Source organism: Prionailurus viverrinus, chromosome B1, assembly GCF_022837055.1.
Source record: "Prionailurus viverrinus isolate Anna chromosome B1, UM_Priviv_1.0, whole genome shotgun sequence".
NCBI lineage: Eukaryota > Metazoa > Chordata > Mammalia > Carnivora > Felidae > Prionailurus > Prionailurus viverrinus.
The window spans coordinates 150,317,669-150,344,339 of NC_062564.1; the positions used below are offsets into that span (position 1 = coordinate 150,317,669).

The 26,671-nt window shown below is 35.8% G+C and overlaps 1 protein-coding gene across 1 annotated transcript; it reads left to right on the plus strand.

Moving 5' to 3' along the window:
* The first annotated feature begins 12,574 nt into the window (after positions 1-12,574).
* LOC125164876 (transmembrane protease serine 11B-like protein) lies at positions 12,575-25,777 on the plus strand. Its single transcript, XM_047857613.1, has 10 exons — positions 12,575-12,579; positions 15,618-15,733; positions 18,953-19,071; positions 19,168-19,235; positions 21,209-21,369; positions 22,078-22,116; positions 22,644-22,818; positions 23,930-24,189; positions 24,637-24,779; positions 25,616-25,777. Exons 1-10 carry the CDS (start codon positions 12,575-12,577, stop codon positions 25,775-25,777), a joined length of 1,248 nt encoding a protein of 415 aa, XP_047713569.1.
* Positions 25,778-26,671: the final 894 nt, after the last annotated feature.

Below are 26,671 nucleotides of genomic sequence, written 5' to 3' on the forward strand. Positions count from 1 at the left end.
ATACCTAAAGTTCTTTAATATTTTATAATATCTAAAATGCTATCCATTCATATATTTACGTATTTAATGAATATAGGGGAAAAAAAGAAATGAGGGCCAAAATATTTTATTAATAGCCTAGTTCAGATTTATCTTACCATTTAGAATTTGCCTTAAATAATTTTTCAGAATTTTTTAAAATGTTTATTTATTTTTGAGAGAGAGCGCCCATGCATGAGCGGGGGAGGGGCAGAGAGAGAGGGTGACAGATGATCTGAAGAGGGTTTTGTGCTGACAGCAGAGTCCAATATGGGGCTTCAACTCATGAACCATGAGATCATGTCCTGAGCTGAAGTCAGCCATTTAACCTACTGAGCCACCCAGGCACACCTATTTATCAGAATTTTGAAAAATACATATTTTGTTATATATGATGGATCTACCAAATAAATTGTTTTTAATTCTGTAAATTATGGAATATGTTAAACTGGAATATGTCAGATAAATAACACATTCATTTCTTATTTATGTATGAAATCGTTTGCGTACCTTGCATAATCATATAATCTTGGAGTGGAGAAGGGATGTGTGAGCTAGAAAAAGTTTCTCAATTTATAGATAAGAAAACTGAAGACTAGAGAGGAAAGTTTGCTTGCTTAAAGTCACTCTTCAGCCTCTCCTATAAGTTGTGACCCTCATGTGGTAGAATTTAGATGCAAAATTAGTTGGAAGTTTTAAATGATTTTTAGGTTGCAATTACTTATATAACATTCTCCTCATGTCCTCTTTTTGTCATGTGTTTGTCTTCACTCGTAGCAAAAATAATGTGAGGTCCTCAAGGGCAAGTGACTGTGTGGCATTTATTATAATAAGTCTCTTTATAGTGTATGTGCAAATAAATGTATGGGGGCTGATTTTGTAGTCTCTGCAAATAATTTACTTTTTGTAATTTCCTAAAATAGGTAAAAGCAGCTAAAGTTTTCAAAAGCAGCCAAAACAATCTAGAAAAAAAACCTCCTTCCTTCAATTGTTTGTGATGTTACTCTCTCATTCTTTCTTTATTATAAAGTAGGACTCAAATGACATGATGTCAAACCAAACCATAGCCAGGTGTGACAAGCTGGTGTTTTTCTCTCCCCACTCTCTTCTCAGGCAGGTGACACATATTAACTCTACCCCTTCCCTGCTTCGCCCCTCCCCTCTGGCAACCACCAGTTTGTTCTCTGTATTTGTGAGTCTGTTTTGATTTGTTTGTTTTGTTTTTTAGGTTCCACATATAAGTGAAATCATATGGTACTTGTCCTTCTCTGTCTGATTTATGAAATATCTCTTTACTTGGATTCCAGGAAAAAAAAAAAGAGTACTTTTTTGCAGTCTTTCTATGTCATCAGCTATTCTTTCTCAGTTTGTACTGCCAGAACTTCTACTAGCTTTTCCCCAGCACTGAACATTGGTGTGCCCCAGGACTCAATCCTCAGATCTCTCCTCTTCTCCACTTACACTCATACCCTACATCATCATATCCAGTCCAGTATTTTCAATACTAACTGCTTGCTGACAATTTCTAAATGTATTAACGTTAGTTCTGACTTCCCCTTGGATCTTCAGTTGCATGCCTAAAATTTCTACTTGAAGGTCTAATAGACAACTTATATTAGCATTTCAAAACAGAATTCTTCATATTTCCTGAGTCTTCTACATCTAAAAAAGGGAAAAGGTCCTGGAGTCATCCTGGGTAGGAATATATTTGAAATGCTATCCTTTGTAATTTTCCTTATTGGGTTTCATGTAGAACTTACAATTGGATTAGGAAAGGTCTATCCTTATCTTTGGAAATGCCTGGATACGTGGTTTTGACTCTTGGCTAAAATAAGGCCAAAGGATTTGTGTGAGATTTACATGAGGTTTAAAATCAGAAACTGTCCTTGCAGACTCTGAGCCAGTTTGTTTCCCAATCCAAGATCCTCTGGATCTTGATGTTAACAGAGTTTGGTGGTTCGATCTGGAGACAAAATATATATGTATGTGTGAATAAGGACAGTGGGAGTTTACATCTGTATATCTTTTGGTCTCCCAATGCTTGCCTGTATTCTCTCAATGTACTGTATCCTTTGCTTTTTTTTATGTAAGTATTCCCTATGGAATGTAAGTCTTATGCAAGCTTTATGTAAGTGTTCCCTGTGGAATCTTATGCTTCCTTTCAACTATGTAAACTTGTGAAATCTTTTTGAAGTTTAATATTTAAAAGTGCAGCAGTGGTGTGCTGAAACTAGCTTGTACCAATGTATGAGTTTAATGTTAAAATTTCAGGAATTATGTTAGCCAGTTGTGAAACACACTGCAGTTGAAAATTAAGAGTACTAAATATCCAAAACTCATCATGTCCTAATTATGTTACTACATTTTACTAGTACTTTGGGTCTTGAGGTTATTTACATCTATGGTATCTGTATGTTAAAAATAAATATAATAGAGTGCTATTGTTCATCCCTTCCCAAATTCATGTTCAGTGATATAATGCGCGTAGTTCTAAATTGTCCATGTTGTCAGTATTTACACCATAGAAATTGACCAATGTCACAGATTAGTTCCAAACCCCTAACCCTGACACCTGCTTTAAATACTTACCAGTACATCACTGAATGTACCTATTCTTCATTTATGCTTTAAAAAAAACCACCAGATAATGCAACTGGAACACAATTTCTATATCTTGGCATTACAAACTGGGTTTTTGGTCATTGTGCCAGATGTTTTATTGAGTGCCTTAAGTGCTCATCACTGAGGTGAATGAGGCTTGATACTGGTTTTCATTTTTCATAATTTTAATGCAAAAGGAAGTTCTAGAAGAAGCTATCTTTGAAACATGTCATAATGATTTGTCAAGGACATTTCAGATTTGCAGTTTGTAGTGATTAAAGGATTCCAGAAAAGACAATTATTTATTATTACAATATGTTGTATCCTCTACAATTATTACATTTAATTATGGAAATAAAATAATCCTATCTTATTTTCTTATGTTGTTTCTTCAAAAAAATTTAATTATCTTCACTTAAAATTTTTCACAGTTGACATGGCTGAGCAAAAAAATTTTATTTACACTAAATATAGGAGTACGTATTATGTGAGAATCCAATTAAATAACCATCTCTGGTTTTAAAAGCCTATGTTTATACTCTTTAAATCACATTTATCTCTGAAAAAGTGATTCAGCAAGGGAGGAATTACTAGCCAGGGTAATGGGAGATTGTCCTCACATTTTCCTTCTAGCTCACTGATAAAAGAAAATTAGGAGGAATCAAACAAAGCCACAATCAGAGGAAGGACAAAGTTTTAGTAATAGGGAGAATTAGTCTAGGAGCATCTCTTTCTCCTCCTTAATTAACATCCTACTCCACCCTAACCTCAACACCCTCAGAGAATAAAACCTAAACTCTGTATTATGACTTGTGAATCCATAAAAGCCTTGACTCACTCTTCCTATTCTTCATTCAAGACACAGTTCAGGTGTTACTTTACCTGGAAGCTTTTCCTGACATCCCCTGGCTGGTGCTCCAGATTGCCCCAGGTGTACATCTGGTCCTTATGCTTTCCACAAGATGCAAAACTTTTATTTATGCATCTGAATATCCTACTAGACCATGAGCTTCTCAAGGGCTCTTTTTCATCTCTGTGTTCCTGGACCTGTGGCTGGTTCAATGGAGGTAATCATTGTGTCCAAAGGAATGATGCCGAAATGCACTGTTGGGATCTGGCTGTTACATATATTTCTGTTTTATCACCCATTGGGCCCTTGCATTTAACCTGTTCTCCAATCTCCTGTTACTGGAGATTTCTGAAATGTGCTATCCCAGGCCTTTCCAAATGATGTACTCCTTGTCTAGAATGTCTTTCCCTGATTTTTTTTTTTCTGGTAAACCCCTTCCATCCTTTAAAAATTATCTGACACCTTTGGGAGATTTTTATCCTTTGTGCTCTCATGGATTTTGTGCTTATTGTCATCAAGCCATCATCTCACCCTGGAAAGTCCTACAAAGCCAACAGATACGATTTATTTTTAGTCAGTATTAACTTGACCTGACTCCCTGGGAGCTTGTCTTTCATTGCCAATTTCACTTTTTTCCTCTACTCAGATCATATTAAGGACAAAGTTTTATTTCATTTCAATAAGCATATTTGAAAAAAAATAATATTTCATAAATTAATACATCAATTTAAGTACACATATTAGCATCCACTTAAATGTGAAGTATTATTTACTCTTCCTTTGAAGTATTAATGATATATTGAATTATCATTCTGTATTTTCTTTTTTTTAAGTTTATTTATTTAGTTTGGGAGAGAAAGAGAGAGCACATGCATGCAAGTGGCAGAGAGAAGGGAGGAAGAGAGAATCCCAAACGGGCTCCACACTGTCTGCATGGAGACATGCTTGAACCCACAAACTGTGAGATAATGACCTTAGCTGAAATCAAGTGTCAGACATTTAACCAATGAGCCACTCAGGTGCGACTCTGCATTTCATATTTTCACTCAGTACTTTTTCTTGAAGTCTTTCTATATTGATCTACAATTGTACCAGTCATAGTTCAGAGCAGGAAAGGCTTGTTAAACAGAAAGGAGTTTGAAGCAGAAAACCATGTTGTCAAAAATTGTCATAACAGCTGGGGATGAAGGCTCTAGGCTAAGCCTCAAGGGTAATTCATAGAATAATGGAAAACTGATGCCAGGGGAAGGGATAGAAACTGGCATTTCTGACTTTAATAGTTAAGATCCAAAGAACAGAAAGCATCGGCAACACTTTGTTTTGTTAATAGTACCCTTCACTGTGAAAAAGCATTTTATTTTGGTGTGGTCTCACTTTAATGTTGCTTTTGTGTCCCTTGCCTCAGGAGACATATCTAGAAAAATATTTCTATGGCTGATTTCAAAGAAATTACTGCTACATTTTCTTCTAGGAGTTTTATGGTTTCCTGTCGTATATTTAGGTCTATAATCTATTTTGAATTTATTTTGTGTATGGTGTAAGAAAGTGGTCTAGTTTCAATCTTTTGCATGTAGCTTTCAAGTTTTCCCAGCACCACTTGTTGAAGAGAAAACCACTTGTTTTCCCCATTGTATATTCTTGCCTCTTTTGTTGTAGATTAATTGATCATATAATCATGGGTTTATTTCTGGGCTCTTTATTCTGTCCTATTGATCTATGTGTCTACTTCTGTATCAGTACCACACTGTCTTGATTGCCACAGCTTTGTAGCATATCTTGAAATATGGGATTGTGGTAACTCCAGCCCCATTCTTTTTTCTCAAGACTGCTTTGACTATTCAGGGTCTTCTGCACAGCAGAAGAAACCATCAACAGAACTGAAAGGCAACTTCTTCAATGGGAGAAGATATTTGCAAATGATATATCTGACAAGGGTTTAATATACAAAATATATAAAGGGCTTATACAACTCAACACCAAAATAAAATGATCCAATTTAAAAATGGGCAGAGGAACTGAACAGACATTTTTCCAAAGAAGACATACAGATGGTCAACAGACATACTAATCATTAGGGAAATGTAAATAAAAACCATAATGAGATATTACCTTACAACTGTCAGAATGGCTAGAATGAAAAACGTAAATAACAAATGTTGATGAGAATGTGGAAAGAAATGAACACTCATGCACTGCTGGTGGGAATGCAAATTGGTGCAGCCATTGTGGAATATCGCATGAAAGTTCCTCAAAAAATTAAAAATAGATTTACCATATGACCCAGTAATTCTACTACTGGGCATTTACCCAAAGAATACAAAAACAATAATTCAAAAAGATACATAAACCCTTGTATTTATTGCAGCATTATTTATAATAGACAAGATATGGAAGCAACCCAGTGTCTACCCATAGATGAATGGATAAAGAAGATGTGATAGAAAAGATACATTGGAATATTACTCAACCACAAAAAAGAATGTGCCATTTAAATGTTGCCATTTAAAACAACATGGATGGAGCTAGAGGGTATTATGCTAAGCAAAATACATCAGAGAAAGACATATACTATATACTTTCACTCATATGTAAAATGTAAGAAACAAAACAAATGAACAAAAAAGAGACCAACAAAAAAAGACTTCTAAAAAAAAGTTTATTTATTTAATTTAGGGAGGAAGGGAAGAGAGAGAGGGAGAGAGAGAATCCCAAGCAGTCTCTGCACTGATAGCTTGATCCCACAAACTGTGAGATATGATCTGTGCTGAAATCAAAAGTCCAAAGCTTAACCAGCTGAACCACCTGGGTGTCCCCCCAAAAGATTCTTAAATACAGAGAACAACCTAGTGGCTGCCAGAGGGGAAATGGTGGGGTGAGGGGTGAATCAGATAAATGAGATCAATAGCACACTTATTTTTTTTTTAAGTTTAATTATTTATTTTGAGAGAGAGAGAGAGCACACATGAGAATGCGCAGAAGGGTTAGAGAGTGGAAGAGAGAGAATCCTAAGCAGGTTCCATAATGTCAGCACAGAGCCTGATGTGGGGCTCAATCTTAGGAATCATGAGATCATGACTTGAGCCAAAATCAAGAGTTGAATGCTTAACCAACTGAGCCACTCAGATGCCCCAAGAGCACACTTATCTTGATGAGCACTGAGTAATGGATAGAATTGTTGAGTCACTATTTTTGTACACCTGAAACTAATATAACACTGTATGTTAATTATACTTCAAAAGAAAAACAGGATAGAGGTTACTTTTGGGGGAGGGTGGGAGGCTAAGGCTGTGATAGGGTACTGGGGAGCGGTTGAGGTGGCAGACAAAGTTCCTTTTTTAAAAAAAATTTTATTTTGAGAGAGAGAGAGAGAGAGAGAGAGAGAGAGTGAGAGCGAATGGGGAAGAGGGGGCAGAGGGGGAGAGAGAGAGAGAATCCCCAAGCAGGCTCCACACTTGGTGCAGAGCCCAACTTGGGGCTCATGACCTGAGCCAAAATCGAGATTTGGTGCTTAACCAACTGAGCCACCCAGATGCCCCCAAAATTCCATTTCTTAACCGTGACAGTGGATACGTGGATATTTTCCTTACACCAACTAACTCATTAAACTTATTAAGTAATACCGAAAGAAAGAAAGAAAGAAAGAAAGAAAAGAAAGAAAGAAAGAAAGAAGGAAAAGAAAGGAAGAGAGAGAACAACAGGGAGGGAGGCAGGGAAAAGAAAAAAGAAAAGAAAGAAAAGAAAAGAAAAGAAAAGAAAAGAAAAAAGAAAGCACCAGCACTGATGATATTATCACTGCAGCCTCCTGATACTCACAAGCTGCTCTGGTCTTTTGTCTCTAAAATTATTTCTTGGCCCCCAGAAAGCTGAAGAACAGACAGTGAAATGCTGCTACAGAACACATCATATATCCATGAGCTTTTACCAGCATAAATCCACAAGTGACCTCATTTCTGCCTTAGAAGGCATCTGACATGCTTCTCCCTTTCAAGTTCCATGTGAGTGGATCTAGCTGGCAAAACCCAAATTGTAGCCAGAATCCTAAATGCAAAGGAGTCTGGGAGATGTCATGTTTAGCTTTCCAATCTCTGCAGCAGAAAAAGGGATCTTAGAATGAGGATGAGCACATCAACCACTATATTTTACTATAAGCTCTTTCCTTTTAACACCTAATAACATTCCAGAATATTGATACACCATTGTGTGTCAGAGAGACAGACAGACAGTGGGGAGGGGCAGAGGGAGAGGGAGAGGGAGAGGGGGATGGAGAGAGGGAGAGGGAGAGAGAGAGAGAGAGAGAGAGAGAGAGAGAGAGAATCTTAAGCAAGCTCCATGCTCAGCACGGAGCCCAACTTGGAGCTCAATCCCATGGCCCTGGGATTATGACCTGAGCTGAAATCAAGAAGCAGAGGCTTAACCGACTGAGCCACCAAAGTGTCTCGATATGTCATAGTTTATTTAACCGTTTTTCTTCCAATTAATAATTAGTTTCCTTTTTTTTTGCTATTGCAAACTTTTTAATAAATATTTTCATATAATCCTGTTTGATTACCTATGCCAGGATAGAAATCTAGGTGGATACCTAAAAATGAAACTGCCTGGTTATAGGGGATAAAGGTATAAAATTAAACAGGTTCTCCCTCTAAGGTTGCTGCTTTGATTCTCCTACCATCAACATATGGGGGCCCATTTCCCCACATGCTTACCAAATCTTAAAATAAAATGTTTGATCTGGGTAGTGCTGTATTATTGTGCTGATGTATATTTACATAATTATTAATGGATGATATTAAGTATTTTTTATATTGTCCATACACATTTCTTCTGTGAATATTCTTTTAAAACCCTATCTACACTTAATGCTGAGTTTTTAAAATAATTTATTAGCTTTTAGGAGATCTATATATATTTTGGTTGTTAATCAGTATTTTAAACATATAGTTTATTTACTGAACATCTACTGGATACCAAGCACTCTGATGATCATTATTAAAAATAGAAATACAAGATATAGTCTTTGCCTTTAAGTTCAAGCAGGTTACACTTTCACTGGGGTCATAGGACCATCCACAGGACATATTTAAGTAGAAATCAATACAACATAGATGATTAAATCTAAAATGAGCACTAATGACAGTAAATATTAGAAGCCAGAAAAAAAGAGATCAAAGAGAATAATACTTCACAGGAAAATCTTCATGAAGGAAGTGGCAATTAGGTTGGACCATGACGCATGAATAAACATTGAATGGGTAGAAATGACAATCCTGAGAGTATTAAACAGCATGAATAAATGCATGGATGTAGGAAAACACTTGCCATTCAAGGAATGGAACTGTCAGAAATGGCTAAAGTCAAGTCAAGTTTTGGGCAAAGTCATTATTAAGGTAATACAATGTCCTGGATATTGTGCCAAGCACTTGGTCTCAGCTGATACAACAAACTTACAGGTATGATATTGTTAGACTGCATTTTTACCTATAAGAAAGCTGAAGCTCGAAAAGATTTATACCAATAACTAGTTACCAGTAGACCTGGCATTGGGATAGAGGTCATGTCCTTTGTTTTACCAAACTACTTTGGAACAACATAAATAAAAAGAAATGATGTTCTAGAGAGCCTTGAATATTAACCAGAGAAATTTATATTTTATCCTGAAAGCAGTTGAAAGTTTTGAAGATTTTAAATAGATAAGTGTCATGAATATGTGTTTTAGGAAGATGATTCATGTTAATATCATCATTCAGGTCTCTGTTCAAAAGCCTCCTCTTCAGAGATGCCTTTCCTGACCACCCTAAAGATAGCTGCTACCCTCCACCCTCCCAACACACACAGCACTCTCTATCCAATTGCCCTGCTTCATTTGCTTTATAACATATATAAATATATTAAATTACAGATTTACTATTTTGAGTGTTTATCTGCTTTTTCTCATTAAAGTGTAAGCTCCATGAAGACAGGGACTTTATCATATTCCTTGTTGTATTTCCACTACTAGGAACGATATGTAAACCTCAGGAAGTTTTCAACAAGTATTTATTAAATGAATGAATGAAGTGAATAAATGGTGAAATATATGAAAGATAGTGCCAATAGTCTATATATTTATATCCAAAATATCTTAATGACCTCCTGATTTTTTTGTTTTCATAAGAAGTTGGTGTCACCCAAAAGCCTAATCCATATTCATTTAGTAAAACAACTCTTGACTAGATTAATTAGTTCTATTTCCTATAAACAATTACCAAAATAGGACTGATATTTCTTACACCAAAACCTATCTCCACCTGCAAATCCATTTCTACAAAAGTATGTACACAGTTCCAGACAGAATTTTTAGATTAAACATGTTTCAAATAGTAATGTTGTAGTAGAATTTTCATATAAAAAAAAAAACCACAACAAAATAATGTATATTTGTCATTTGTCAGAGACTGCTCTCGTGGATACAGCTGGTTTCACTGAGGAGGAGTTTTCCATGAAAGGAATGGATGGGGTTTGAGTCAGAACACTGATTCATCAAACTGTGGTAGTATTTCCTGGGTGGATCTCTCAGCGACCAATCCAAGTTATGTCTATTCTTTTTCTAAGTATCCAACTCAAAGATAATTTTCACATCTTCCTTTAAACCACAGATCCATAGCTGTCATCAACACTTGCTAAACGAGTTTCCTTTTAATTGCTTTCTGCTATTGCACCCAACCCTTAAAACCCCAAGTATCATTGTGGTTAGCACAGTTACTGAGAACCACCGACCAGGACAAAGGAAGTGCAGAAGTTTCCTTTATCTTCATTAACACCAACAGCCATTATATCAGCACATTATGTACAGGTAAGTAGAGATTTGCTTGCCCAGAATTCTGACATAATTAGAATTAACTGTTTCGCCAATGACTCCCACCCAAGGGTTGCAGTAAAAATAACTCACTTTAGAGGGGGTTTGTAATATTTTTCTACAGCATTTTGGATTTTCTGCATGGAGACACTCCTGTCGCATACGTGCATTTGTGTCTGGAATCTGTAGTTTTATGTCATGTTTTGGAGAATGCTTCAGAAGGGTGACAGGTAGCTTAACATCCTATGAATGAAAAATGACAGTGTGACTGTTGTAGAGAGGAGGAAGCAGAGAGAAAAATTTCACTTATAAACCAAATATTAAATTGTTATTAATGATGATTATTACTCCTCTGATTTGTTTAATATCTTGTGTTTTCTAAACTGCTTTCGTAAATATTGCCTTGATTCTCACAGTACCATTTCTTTATAGGTACACTCTGTAGAATTGCATATAAACCATGTATTTTTATCTGTAAAATGTTCATGAACTAGAATAGAATCATTATGCATAGACATGTGCTATTTATTTTCAAAGTATATAACTAGATAGTTATTATGTTAAGTGAACAGTGATCATCAATGCCATTTTGAAAATACACTTTTAGCTTACAAGACGTTTTCATCAAAATATATGCAAATAGCAAAATGAAGTGGAACTAATTATAAAATATTTAATGTTCAGATAAGTGTAAAATATAAATGCAGGCCTTACACAAATATTTCTCTTAAAATTTGCATCTCGAGTCAAATTTTTAGCCCTTTAAGTACACATACACACACACAAACACAAACAATTTACAGTATCAGTATTCATGTAAAAATGTGATTAGAAAGAGCATACTCACAGAGACAGAATATACTAAGAACATTTTTTGAACTAAAGTAAACAATTTACTTTTGTGCAATTTCTTTATTAAAAATATAATATTATTCATAACCCTGATGTTTTCTTTTAGCCACATCTCTGATTTATCAGTAAAGGAAAGGGTGATCATACACATTTAATAAGTGAAAAGTAAACAGCATAATTTTTAAAAGACATCACTTTTATGCTGGATGGATGTGGATTTTTTTTTTTTTTTTGGTTTTGGTTAGGTTTGGTTTTGTGTTTATAGTGTCCCTTCTTCTTTTTGTACACCTTAACACTTTTGTGAAGTCTTCACCTGAAAGATTTCAAAGGATTATTAATGCATTGTTTACAAGCACTCCTAGTTACTTAGAAAAGTTTCAAACCTTAATTTAGTGGTTAGTTTCAGACTGAGGCATTAATCTGCCCAGAAGAACTTAAAGGGATTTGGAAACATGGTTGTTTCTGCAGGTGCTTTTGAGGAGATCTTAGTCAATTTTGTGGTTGCATTTGGGTGCCTAAATAATGAATAGCCAAGAGGAAGAAAAGAAACACTAGACATGGAAATAAAAACTTCAATGCCATATTATATCAATTTTAATTGTTTTCTTAGGGTTAGTTCTCTAGGACAGAACGGAAAAGGTCTCAGAAGAAAGTGATGTTTTAGATCCTTGCCAAGGTAGCATTGAGAATTCATGGCCAAGAGTTTGTTATTTTTGTATTTTTTAATGGCAAGATATAATTGATATTCTGTATCCTCTTATGTATCCTCTATTCAGTAATTCCCCTTATGTGATTTTTCAGAAGAATTTATAGTATGCAGTACCAGAAATATTGGCTGAATAGCTGAGTGGTTTTTCTGCGTGGGAAGTATTTCATTTTTAAGCAGATATTTAATCTGCATCATGGTTTGTAAGATCTTTAGGTTATCAGTTAAAGGTAGCTACAACTGGGAGAAGCATCTGAGCTGGTGACAAGCAATAATCAAAATGGAAAAAGAGGATAGGCAACATAAATATGAAATTCTACAGCATTTTCAATGAAGGGCAACTGGAAATTAGGAAGTGATTTCAGTCCTCCACTTTCAAGCCATAGTGTCTGGATGAATTCTAAGATAGCTTATTTGATCACATTTTAATAGATTTATTTATGTTCTTATAAAAATACCAGTTCTAAAACAGATTGCAAAGATAAAAGAAAAAAAATTGCCCAAATATATATGAAGTCGTGTCCAGAGGTAAAGATCTAAAAATAAAACTAGACAAAACAAGAAATGTACCAGTATATCCCCAGTTAAGATACTCCTAAGAAAAGTAATTCGTGAGACTTTATGGGAGACAGAAAAGTAAGGAAAGGGTGTGGAGCAAAGATTAGAGAATCAAGCAGTGAGCAAAGTAGTCTTGGTGGAGCCAAATGCCTAGGAGATGAGGTAAGTACTTACCCATCTCTGAAAGGTGGACAAGATTTTGAATTGGACAGTTAAGAAACATATGCTGACAATTTAAAGTCTTTTGAGTGATTTCAAACAATGAGACTGTGAAATTCAGGAAAGCCACGAAACATGGAGATAAATTAGTTGTAGTCAGAATGGAAACAAATGTTTGCCTTGGAAAGAGAAGTGTCAATTCTGTACTATGTTTTATATAACAAGCACTGTAACTTACTAATTCAGTTTCACAGCTTTGTTTGTTCCCTGTTTTCAGATGAATCCTAAATTAACCCCAACTATGGTTCCTCAGTTAACTACTGGTGTGACATCTCCATTTGTGTACTAGAAATTTAAATGTCTCTTAAATTCCAGATACATATCTCTTAGGCTTCATCTGACTCTCTTTTACCTATTCTTTACAAACATAGCTAACTAATTACCAAATTCTGACAAAGATTCTACTGTAAATGTTCTCAAATTCATCACTTTGTTTCTTTTCTTACTACCACAATCCAGAATGCTATCATTCCAATCCCATTGATTATATTAGCCTCTTTGCTCATTGGTCCTCCCCTTTCATTTTTCTCCCTCCTTTAAACTACAGTTATCCAGACTGAAGATTCATCTTCCTAAGCACTGCATGTCCTCATGTTAGTCATTTCCACCAGATAAAATCAAAATCTCTTCTGATTAGCACTGAAGGCCTTCCATAACTTGTAACCCTCTGATCTATTTATCCTTCAGAGTCTCATTGTCCTTGATATCCCTTGGCTTCATTTATATACTATTTCAACAAATATTATCAATAATGTGCTAGACACCACAATATGGCCTGGGTATAAAACAATAACATCATGAATAACAAATAATGACATGGGCCAGATGATAACAAGACCTCGACCAGAGGTGAAAAGACTGCCATGTAAAAATAAAAAATACTCTCAGTGTAGATCCATATTAGGGTGAGCCATGGAAGGCCTCAAGAAAGAGGAGATGACAGAGTTGAGGATAAAGTTTGAGTGGGGGCTCACTGGGTAGGCTTGGGGCAGACATTTTAGGCAGAAGGACCAGAGCGTGCAAGGCCATGGAGGTGTGGAAGAGTCTGGTTGTCTGTGGAACTCTGAGTAGTTTGAAATGGCTGAAACATAGATTAGAAACAGGTTGGGAATGAGATGAGATGGTGGAGGGCTTGTCTTAAGTCAGGGCACAAATTATATGTGGAAACACGAGGAAAAAGAAGGATGTGGGGTACAGATGAAGAGAAGTTCACAAATGTGATGATGGAGTTGTAAATATTCTCTTCTGATGCTTTTCATTTTCTTAGTGGACTAGGAAGTAAGGTTACCAGCTAAGCTTGAGAATGGGGCAAATGGTGCTGGAGGTTTGAGGTAAAAAGGAGAAGTATGAAGTCATTTTTAAAGAGAGTGGAAAAAACTCCATAGAGGATGTATTTAAAACAACAACAACAACAACAAACTTGTTCTCCTGGAAGTATCAACCCAATTTACTTTTATCTGAGACCTAATACATCATACATACTCCTCTCCAATGCTGCTTCTAATCCGAAAACTCTAACAATATGTCCAGCTATATTAAAGTTTTCCAGTTTTGCCATGAAGATAGCATACAGTTTAGTAAGAATCTGTATCACTAACAGTGTTAAACTGAAGATTCTCAGACTCTTTTGGGAATTTGAGTTAATTAGATCTGGGGTAGGATACCATAATCTGCATATGTAACAACCACTCTCAGGTGATTTTGATAAAGGCCATCCTCCAACCATACTTGGAGGAGCCCCAATATTTAAGACAAAATCTCAAAACCTTTGTGTGGCAACAAAGTCCTTGTTGTTGCCTCCTTATCAGGATTTTCCAGAGAAACAGAAACAAGAGGATATCTCTGTCTCTATTTCCTCCTCCTCCTCTGTCTCTTTCTCTCCTTTTCTCTATCAATAGATGATAGATAATAGATCTATACAAATATATAGATACATAAACATAAGATATATCTATGTATCTAAGGTAGCTTCACACAGTTGTAAAGTTAGCAAGGCTGGAAACTCAGGCAGGGTTTCTATGTCATACTTCCAAGGCAGACTGTTTTTTTCTTCTGATGAAAATCTCAGTTTTAGCTCTTATGACCTTCACCTGATTGAATGAGGCCCACCCACTTGCAGAGGGTAATCTCCTTACAGTCAACTGATTAGAAATGTTTATTACAGCCACAGGATACTTTCATGGCAACATGTAGACTCATGTTTGACCAAACAACCTGGCACCATAGCCTAGCTAAAATTGACATTTAAAATTAGACATTATACTGTCCAGCTTTATCTTTGGTCAATCCATGACAGTTTGCAGCAAGAAAATTGAATTCCTGGCTAGTAAGCTAGCAAGAAAGATGGACACTGCTCTCACCCAATATAGCACTTCATATTTGCATGTGTTCTCTGGATATAACAAGGACATAATAAAATAGAATTGTGATCATAATTCAAAAATTATGATAAGCTTTGGCATAAAGAACTTATAAGACATTTCTATTTTCCTCTCTTCTTCCTCCCCAACCTGGCAAGGTCTTCACTAGTTGATACTAACTCTGTCACTACCCCATTGGTCATGGGAGACAACTAGATGCTAAGTATAGATAACTTGACATTATCGTATTCCTGAAAAATAATTTCATAGCACAGATCCAAAGAGGTTTAATTGTAAATTTCTTTCCTTCTTTCTCTTCCTCCCCTTCCTCGTTTTTCTTTTTCTTTCTTTCTTTCTTTCTTTCTTTCTTTCTTTCTTTCTTTCTTTCTCTTTCTTTCTTTTTCTTTCTTTCTTTCTTTCTTTCTTTCTTTCTTTCTTTCTTTCTCTTTCTTACTTTTTCCCTTCCCTTTCCTTACCTTCCCTTTCCTGTCCTTTCTTCATATATCTTTTGCTACCCCTATGCCTAAATTGAGCTAATAAGGGTGAGCAAAAGTAAAGATTTGGAGTGTCTGTGACTTTTTTTTTGATATACCTTTTTATATTCATATCCTTTACTTGCAGACCAGTCACAGCTTCCCGTCCATCTTTGCCACTATGGATGATTGCACTGATTGTGTTCGGAGTATTGGCAATCCTGGGAATAACCATTGGTCTCCTGGTTCATTTTCTGGCAGTAGGTTGGTAAAGAACACATTTTTATTTATTTCAGTTTGTTGTAAACTTTATTTCCATTTCTACCAAAGACAAAGAGATAATTGCAAATAATAAATTATCTGTCTTCCTTTATTTTTTAAAAGTTTATTTTATTTATTTTGAGAGAGAGAGAGCATAAGCAGGGGAAGGGTAGAGAGAGAGAGGGAGAGACAGAATCCCAAGCAGGCTCTGTGCTGTCAGCACAGAGCCCCAAGCGGGGCTCTATCTCACAAGCCATGAGATCATGACCGAGCCAAATTCAAGAGTCAGACACTTAACCAACTGAGCCACACAGGCACCCCTCTATCTTCCTTTAAAATGGCCATCAGTGACCCAAGATCCCAGAAAGAAGCATTTGCCAAGCTCCCTATTGCAGACATCTTTTGTATATACACAAGTAAAGAATATATATGATACAGAGACATGAATACACAGATAGACAGTTGATAGGCAGAAAAAGTAATCTACCAAGTTGGTATTAATATGTGTTACCTGAGAACAAACTGAGGGTTGATGGGGGGTGGGAGGGAGGAGAGGGTGGGTGATGGGTATTGAGGAGGGCACCTTTTGGGATGAGCACTGGGTGTTGTATGGAAACCAATTTGTCAATAAATTTCATAAAAAAAAATAAATAAAAATAAAAAAAATAAAAAAATAAAAAAAAGTTATATATAAAAAAAATATGTGTTACCTTATAATTAAAATACTAAGAAAAGAAAGACAAGAAAATCAGCATATGCTTACACTGCTCATTTTTCTCCCAACTTCCCAGTAGTTTGTTAGCAATATTATTCTTTTTATATTCTCAACCTTTATAATACTTCATTTGCAATCATAATTACTAGATGTTTTCTAAAGAATACTATGGGAAGTGATTCTAGGGGTGGGACATAGGGAGTTTGCAGCTTATATTTTGATTCATCATCTCAAACATTCTCTTATGCAGTCTGTTATTTTAACTCCATGGAACACTTGTCTTCAGTTTTTAACACAAGAAGCTGGGGTAGCCTTGAGGAAATCTCCTTAATATACAGATTCTCTGAACTATAATATAGTGATCCTGACGTCTCTCCTTTGTTCAACCCAACTCACCTCCAGAAGGTTGCCTTAACCAGGAGATTAGAGCACATATAATAAAAATGGCACATTAGTATGGATTCACATTTATTTTCACTGCTGTCATTCTGCAGGGTCAAAATAGGACCTTTGGAACTATTCCTTGTCTTTTTTCCAGGCCCTGAAGTCTCATTATACTAATAATAGAGTCATTGAGAATTAAAAAAAATCCTCAATGAACTCAGCTTGTGAGGAGATGTATCTCTGATATGTATCATTTTTCAGCCTAGTTTATATTTCACATTTGGGGGAATATTTGCTTCATAGTTTTTAGCCTGGAGTTGTGTCTTTCTTTTGTTTCCTTGGAAATGAGCACTTTACCCTTGTCTTTGGGTGTTTTTATAAGTTAGAGGAAGGAGAACATAAAAGAAATGCCTTAACTCTGTCAGATTTAAATAGAAGTGTTCTCATAATTTATGCTTAAAATATTATCGCACTTCAGAACACTGCACAAAACCAAAACCAAAAATGTGTGTGTGTTTGTATGTGTGTGTTACATGTAAGTTGTAAGTTTTATTTATAGAAATAAGTTCTAAGTAATCAAGTCATGAAAAAGTCATAAAACAATTCCTTTCTGTCCCTTATCCATCTCAATTCATATTGGCATTTGAACCACTTATAGAAATGGGAATATTAATCATAAGGTGCAGATGTGCTTTATGGATATCTCATCCCCAAGGATTGTTTTCATTTTACCAGGTACCAACAGATCTCAGTGACTGATTTCACAGTGACCTCAGCATAGTGAGCCATCTCTGTGGCTGAATGCTGTGTGGAATTAAATTAATACTCAATTCCTTGTTTTAGGGTGTGGTTTCTTAGTCTTAATGTCTTAGACATTAAATGTTTAGTTTATCCACTGGCTCTTGGAAAAGTGCTCCATGCAGTTGTTTGTTATCTTGTCAATTTATTAGTCTACACTGAGGAATATTCATGGCAGCCTAATTATCATAGTAGGTAGAAATATTTAGGAATCTAAATAAAGAACTGAAAGATACACTGTGAACACTGAATTATAAAAAAAGAAAGTTTAATAGTTTAAAGATCTATGTTTTACTACTTATGTTAAAATCTAATAAGCTACCATTGCAAAGTTCGGTCTCTATAGTAAAAGATCCATGATCCCCAGACAAACTAATGATAATTAACAATGTTGGCTCACAAATTATTATTCATAAACAACCCATTCCAGCATTTTGTTTAGATGTTTCTGGCTTCTTTTTTTATCACACTTCTCACTGTAAAATATTTTCACCACTTATAATAGAAAGTCATATTTCATTTTAATTATGGTGCTTTCCTTCTCTGCATTTGTATAGAACCTGCAATTAGATGATTAATGTTTTTAATTATATCCTTATTAGTACCTTGTGTAATGATTTCAACCATATTGAACCTGTCACTTCCATCACATAGTCTTAAAAAGCAATGATCATATTGCACAATAGTATTAATATTTATTCAGTGCTTACTATATGCTAGGTGTTGTTATGTAGCATCTAGAATATTTCTAAGTGCTTAGTATCTATCACATATTAGAGGTAAGATATATCACATGTCTTACCTCTAATAGGTATCTTAGTATCTATGAGAATTTAAGAAGGAAATAAAATGGATTAGGTGTAGTCTTTGTACTCAAATCGAATTTTTGTTGATTCTTGGCTTTTAGTATCCATATATTAGTTAAGTTACTGAATATCTCAACACCACATTTTTCCAGAAAAAAAAGGGATATACTTCATATGTTCTTTTATAAAGTATCTTCTCATGGTACATACTTAATAAATGGTAACTATTTTTACTCATAGTTTAATAATTATATGACAGAAATCTCACTTACAGTATATAGTTCTATCTGTCTCAATCAAGATATTACTCTTCTTGCTGACTTTTGTCTATATCTATATATGCTGAATTATTGGTCCCGTAAACACTTTTCACAATGCCCAGGATATCTAACCGGCTGTGCCAGAAAGATTCACAGGTATGAGCACAATATTTACTAGTTGATATTACTATGTAATCTGTATCTGCATGTGAAATCCATTTCACCTAAATAATTCTTGGATGATGTTTTTATCTCACAGAAAACACGACTTACTATTATCAAGGTAGCTTTGACGTGCTGGATATCCCATACAACAGAAATTATCAAAGAGAGACATCACCAGAAAATAACTATCTTAGCAAAATTCTTGAGACTAAGGTAAACTGGTATTTTCCTATATTTATTTCATTGTTAGTTCTCTGAAATATAAATATATTATTGGAATATGACGTTTGATTCTGTTCTCTTTAACAGATGGTTGATGCATTTCAAAGTTCTAGCATTTACAGACAATATATCAATTCTCAAGTCATCACACTGGTGTAAGTAACTAATAATAGCAGTTAGAAAAGAGATCAACTCATTCATACATACATATTTCAAGCACCTCTGTGAAATGTCACAGTCATTAGCCAATAAGTTACTAATACAGTATTATCATAAGTTAAGTGCCAGACTAATTGTTGAATATAAAACCAAAGCAAAGATGGGGCTATCTAGTTTTATCCACTAGATCTATTGAGAATGTGTTATTCATATAATGTGTTAAATTATAGTTGCCTCATCACTCAAGCTTCTTAAGTTTTTATGTCTAGCAAATAGTAGGTGATCCCTTAGACCAATCTTTGACAGTCTAAAATTTTTATTTAGTAGTTGTGTAAATACAGACCCTGTTTTCTCATGTCTTTCTTTTTCCTTTTTTGGTCTTATGTAAATCTATTTAATGACTCATGTTCTTCTACTTGCAAATCAGCCAGACACCTTGTGGAACTACCCTAGAGTTCTTACAGGGTAGAAAAGAGCATATCTACATCAGGCTTTGATGTCAAGGAAGTCCTTGTAGTCACCGTAACAAGAAGTAAAATAGCTATCGTATGTGGGTTTAGAGTAGCACGGAATAGCAGAGGGAGGCCTAGAACAGAAGTTAGGCAACTTGATCCCAGTCTTTACCACTTAGTAATCCCAGAGTCATTAAATCACTTTGACTCTATTTACCTCTCTGTGAAATACTGTCATAGCACCTTCGCTGCCTCTCTCATGATAATCAAACCTGCATGAGCTGAGTGCTTCCTAGCACTGATTATTGATTTATATTCCAAAAGGTTAATCATCTGTCAGGGAGAGCCAAAGCATAAAAATGCCACTTTGGACACTATCCTCAAAGCTGTTTGACAATTCCTACATGTCCACCCGTCACCTTCTTGGGTTGCTTACCCCTATCTGAATTCCAAACAAATCTTCCCTGAATGCCATGGTCAGGTTCATCTTCCTCAAGCACAGTTTTATTCAACAACTTCTCTTTACTTCTATCTCTTGGCTCACATTAAAAGTCCTCCTCCATCTGATCCCAATCTTAGACACTGCTGTCTCTGTGACTTGGCACAGGGAGACAAAACAGTGTAAAGACTCTGGGTTATAGAGTCAGTTGTACTGAATCTGATTTGAGTTTAGTAGCTGTATAATCTTGAGCCTACTAGGTAACCTGTCAGAGCCTCCGTTTTTCCTTGTCTACAAAATGAAGACAATGATACCCATGCTGCAGGCTTGTTGTGAAGTCTAAGTGTGACAATAAATGTGAAAATAAGTACCTAGAACACAGCAGATCCCCAGTAAATGCAAATTAATGATCGCTATCCAGTTATTCTGGAGTGTTACTCTTCTTCTCTACCTGATGAAATTGTCTGCTTGATGTTGAAGTAGTGATAAAAACACTTTAAAGCCCAGTGTGTATGCCACCTCTTTCATGAAAATTTCTCTAATTCTTTAAATAAAAAATAACTTATCCTTCCTCTATTGGCAGATAAGACAAAATAAATATTATCCCTTCTGCCTCGTTTATTGTAGTCATTTGTATACATGTCTAATTTCCTAGAAATCTGGAAATTCTTGGAGGGTAGGAGCCATGTCTTAGTCACGCTTGCATCACTGACTAGCACCCATTCCAGTCACTTGTCTATAGCAGTTGCCCAATAAATGATTGATGAATACATGAATAAGCGAGCCCAGTTCTCACATGATATTTCTACCCTGTGCCGCAGGCCTTTCCTACTTTTCAGATTTGTAGAACTACTTGTTCTCTAAGATGAATGCTGTAGCTGCTTGCATACTGTCACCAGGTAAATGTAGGCAGATGGATGATCCTGTGATTAACCAAAAGTGAAGGTACTGTACAAACCCATAAAAAGACAGAAGATATAAAAATATGAAAGATCAGGGAATGAGGAAGGAAATGCTATTTTCTTAGCAACATAAGAAATATGCTTATCTTGTTGAAACATACTTATCTTGCTTCCAGTCCTCATAACAACAGTCTAACTGCACATATATGGCTGATATTCAAGGCTCCCAGATCAATGAAGGAAAACACCAGAAGAAGAATTGAAAGTGTCTTACATCAGATGCTGAGAAACCATGCAGGCTCTCTGACTACAGATCCTAATTCTCTTAGGCTCAAGGGTAAGCTTATGAATTAAATAGGAGCAGTGTTATTTCATCTTTTTATTTCTAACATATATCACAAGTACCAGGAACAAAGCTGATCCTGAATTTTTTAAATGAATAGGCCATTATTTTATTTCAGAGCAATAATTTGTATTCTTCGTTACTAAAAACATTATAATCAAATCATAATAATATCACACTTTAAAGCACTTCTGGGAGAAAAGCTGCTTCTGATTATAAAGCAAATAGTAAGACTTTGAACAGTCCTTATAAGTAACAGTGTGTCTTGTATATATTTTTCATGATCTCCTATAAACTTCAAAAATATCAAACAATCTGCCATTATAAGACAGGTCAGTTTTTAAGTTATTTTTGTCTACTGACAGGAATCAGTTTCACTTGTGGGTCTTTTTGATCTTCTAAGAAAAGATACTGACTGTTTTCCACCTTAGGTGATAAAGATTATATTCCAATTAAATAAAAATGAAGTCTCTCATTTGGAGCTATGGAGGTGGTATTTCCATATCATACATTTGCATATAGTAAAAGAACAATTCAAATAAACCAATATTCTCTCCTTTCTGCTAACATTTTCTCCTGAGATTCAAAATTATTTCTGACCTCCTCTCTGCTGAACCTAGCTAGCATCTTACTCCATTGGCTCCAAGGTCAATGGCTTATGCTAGGTATTATATTTACCATGAGCTTTTTGTTCTATTTCAGAAATCAGTAAGGTTGATGCTGAAAAGATTATCAACAACCGTAAGTTCAGATACTTCTTAATTAAATGTGTGAGATGATCTAAGACATAACAGTCAAGATTTGTTACTGTTGGCTAGTTACAATTCTAACTAGGTACCTTACATACAACTCATTTAATCCTCACAATAATCCTAAAGATAGATATTATTTATTATCATTCCATGTTAGAGTTGGGGAAACTGAAGCACAAAGAAGTGAAATAATTTGCCTAAATTCAACCAGCTTGTGAATGGTGTGGTCAGAATTCAAACCAGGGAGTCTGGTTGCAGAGCCCATGGACTTAACTGTGAGTTTATCTGCCTCCAAGAGCTCTCATATTCTCCAGGTGCTGAGGTATCTTGGAGATACTGTGCTGGGTATGGAGGTGATCTAGGGGTTGCTAGTGATTCCTTTGCAGATTACATCCTGTTCTCTTCAGTGCAAGATATTGTCAGATAGAACCATACAAGAATAACTCAGCTCAGTTTCTGCTTTATAATCAAACAAGTGTCTTCCTACTCTCAATGGAACAAAACTGACTCTGACAGGCTGTGGGACACGAGCAAGGATGTCAGCTACGTATGATAGAATAAAAGGAGGTTCCAATGCTCAGAAGGGAGAATGGCCTTGGCAAGCAACTCTCAAAAAGAATGGCCGACACTACTGCGGGGCATCTTTGATCAGTGAAAGACACCTGGTGACTGCAGCTCACTGCTTTCAAAAGTAAGTTCATCATGTTGCTCAAGGATAGGGAGACCAAAGACTGGAACTGGGCCAGTTCACACTTGTTATCTCAGTTAATTATCAATAGCTCTCTTCTCAAGTGTCCTGGTTTGGAAAACAAATTATATGCGAAGCCAATCTAAGATTTTCCTGCGTTACCTGTAAGAATGGGAAGAGTCATTCATTCTTGATACGGCATTTTTTTCTCACATGATTCTTATCTCTCATCACTTTATACTGCAGACATCCTTAACTACTCGTAGTTGCTAAAACACATCATCCTGTTTCATAGCTTCCTCACCTTCTGCACATACCATCCCCTTCTCATTTTTTAGGCAACTCTGACCCAGCTCTATGGTCTCACCCAAAATGCTACTTTCCTTAAGAAATTTCTGAATACTACTTGGCAATGAGAAAGAATGATATATGGCCTTTTGTGGCCACACGGATGGAACTGGAGAGTGTTATGCTAAGTGAAATAAGTCATACAGAGAAAGAGAGATACCATATGTTTTCACTCTTATGTGGATCCTGAGAAACTTAACAGTAGACCATGGGGGAGGGGAAGGGGAAAAAAAGATAGGGAGGGAGCCAAACCGTAAGAGAGTCTTAAAAACTGAGAATAAACAAGGGTTGATGGGGGGTGGGAGGGAGGGGAAAATGGGTGATGGGCATTGAGGAGGGCACCTGTTGGGATGAGCACTGGGTGTTGTATGGAAACCAATTTGACAATAATTTTCATATAAAAAAAAGAAATATCTGTTCCCTAGAGCATGCAGATTTAAGTCCACCTGTTTTCTTGTCCCACTAATTATACACAAATCACTTAAGCAATTAGAACTCTCTGTGTTTATGCCCATCCTTCATTATATTTAAGTTTCTGGAAGGTATGGCTATTAATTTTTATTTCTATATCCCCACTGCTTTACACAGTATATGGTATAGGGAGGGACTCAAACAGTTTTTTAATTTATGAAGAAAATCAGATTGTATCACTGCTAATGAGCTATGGCACAAGGGAATATTAATGTCATTAAAAAGTACAGTAGATGAAGGCCATGTTTCTACTATTTTGAAATAAATACAAAATATATAATTTTTGCTCTTTCAGGACAAACAATCCAAAAAACTATACTGTCAGCTTTGGCACAAGAGTAAATCCCCCCTATATGCAACATCATATTCAACAAATTATAGTTCATGAAGACTACATCCCGGGTGAACATCATGATGATATTGCAATTATACAGCTCACCGAAAAAGTCTTATTCAAGAATGATGTACATCGAGTTTGTCTTCCTGAAGCCACACAGGTTTTTCCACCAGGTGAAGGAGTTGTTGTTACAGGATGGGGAGCACTTTCATATAATGGTAAGTCCAGTGAAAATTTAACAGTGTGTCAGTACAAAAGCACAAAAAATGGTGGGCTAGGCACAGAGTCAAAGGCATCATTTACTTCAGGATGCCTACTTCTCCCAGGCAATATCTCAGGAAATGATGCGTATGGACTTATGGCTTTGCAAATTGCCTTGGTGTGGAATGTTCTGTGGAGACCAATTGATTGTAGAAATTCCCTAACCTGGAGAAACTAACTGAGAAAGTTCTGGTTCAAAGATATAAGAAGAGAGATAAGGACATAGAAAGGCAGTATTTAAAAGATTTCAAATGATTCTTTGAAGATGTCCTTTTCATTGGTTCAGGTGAGGGAAATGAGTAGGCAAGAGTCAAATACAGGTTTTATGCAAAGAGGACAAAGCAAGTTTTCCATCCTGCTCTGTTTTAGAACAGCTCTTTTACTAATTTGTATACTTCCTTTAGGTAAATACCCAGAGGTACTTCAGAAAGCATCTGTGAAGATTATTGACACAAATACCTGTAATGCTCAGGAAGGATATTATGGTATGGTATTGGACACAATGCTATGCGCTGGGTACTTGGAAGGAAATATCGATGCCTGCCAGGTAAGTCTGGACACTAGTCACATTGACCATCAGTTACAAATAACTGCTATTATTTTATGAAAGTCATCAATACAAAGACAATTTCTATGCTTCAGTTAATTTGCATTTTGACAATCCTGTTAAACTCTTCCAGCTAAAGTAATTGTCCACTACATGCAATATATGTTTATAAGTGTTTAACAAACACTTAAGTTGGACTTACTCTGAGCCCAGCACTGATTGCAGTTTTTTACAAATAATTCATTTAATCCTCATACAACATTGTGATGTGGGTACTATCATTATCATTTTATAGATGAGAAAACCGAGGCAGAGGAAGGTAAAGTGATTGACACAAGATCACACAGGTAGTAATTGGGAGAGCTGGCATATAAACCAAAGTAGTCTTGGATCACAGTCCATAATCTTAATCACATTTCAATAAAAGATCAGTCTCAGAAAATTTTAATCTACTTCCAGCCTATTTCTCTTTCCTTTTTAGCCTCCTCATGGCTAGGGTTCTGGCTACTTTTCTCAGATATAAAGCCCTGTTTTCCAAGTACATCTATAATATTTGCTTCCCAAAAGCTTTCTCTTAGAACTAGCTAACTAGTTTCTCATAGAACTAGATAACTTATCAGTTCATGCCTGCAAGGTTCAGGTCAACACCAAAGAGTGCCAGAGAATATAATCTGGCCAAAAGTGAGGTTAAGGGTGATGCAGGGATTTACACCATACATTTTCCTATGGTCTGTATGAAGGATGAGTCACAAACTTTATCTGGGCTTATCACTTAGTGTAAGTAAAGTATCTGGAAGTTAATTCTCATAATGATAAATATTATTTGTCTTATTTAGGGTGATTCTGGAGGACCACTAGTTCATCCTAATTCTCGAAATATTTGGTACCTTGTTGGAATAGTGAGCTGGGGAGAAGAATGTGGTAAAATCAATAAGCCAGGTGTCTACATGCGAGTGACTGCCTACCGCAACTGGATCGCCTCCAAGACTGGTATCTAAGAGAAAAGCATCTTGTAGCAACTATCTGAAGTCATTTTCACCTAAGGTTACTCCCAACCTTAGCTAACATGCATTTTAAATTAGTGTGTACAGTGGCTGTTTTGAAAGAACTGTGGTCCTGAGGGAGTATTTATGAACTTTAATTTTAAGCAACTTACAAAACAACAAATCTAATGTTTAGTCCAGAAAGGCCTAAGCAAAGAAAATGCTCCTATCAAAAAAAGGACTATTCCTATTTTACTATTTCATGAACCCCCATCATGGCTATTTCACTATAGAATAAAGCTCTTGGTTTTAGTCATTCAGACTTTTTTTCAATTATGAATGTATATCCTCCCAACTCAGTGGCAGCACTGTGAGAAAGTGGAACCAACCCTTTCTGAGGGCTGGGTTGGAACATGCTCTATCTGCCTTCATGTCATAGCTTTTGAGGAAAGGGTATGGTTGTGAACTGACTCAGGTCAGAATTTAGGCACTGACTTAGAGTCTCTCATTTGAACGGGGGTCTTGATCAGCTTTTAAAATCACTGGGAAATAATTTCACTGTCAGTAAAACTATGCAAAATACATTTTAGACCTATAGAGACCATGTACACTAATTCTTCAGTGTTGATACAGGTTTTTGTGGAAATTCCTCATTTGCAACACATACAAAAATAAGTAGCTATGAACCATGAAATGTACAATGTATTTTAATAAAAACAAATTTAAAAGCAGACTATCTTTGCTCAATGACAAATTTCTTAATTTCTTTCTTTCTTTCTTTCTTTCTCTCTCTTTCTTTCCTTCTTTCTTTCTTTCTTTCTTTCTCTCTTTCTTTCTTTCTTTCTCTCTTTCTTTCTTTCTTTTGTGTGTGTGTGTAGTTTTCTTTGTTTGGTTTGGTTTTATTCTTAA

Coding starts and splice junctions, on each gene's coding strand:
- LOC125164876 (XM_047857613.1), top strand. Junction 15,734..18,952: donor GGTTCATTTTCTGGCAGTAG/GTTGGTAAAGAA, acceptor TTTATCTCACAG/AAAACACGACTTACTATTAT. Junction 22,819..23,929: donor GCAGCTCACTGCTTTCAAAA/GTAAGTTCATCA, acceptor TTGCTCTTTCAG/GACAAACAATCCAAAAAACT.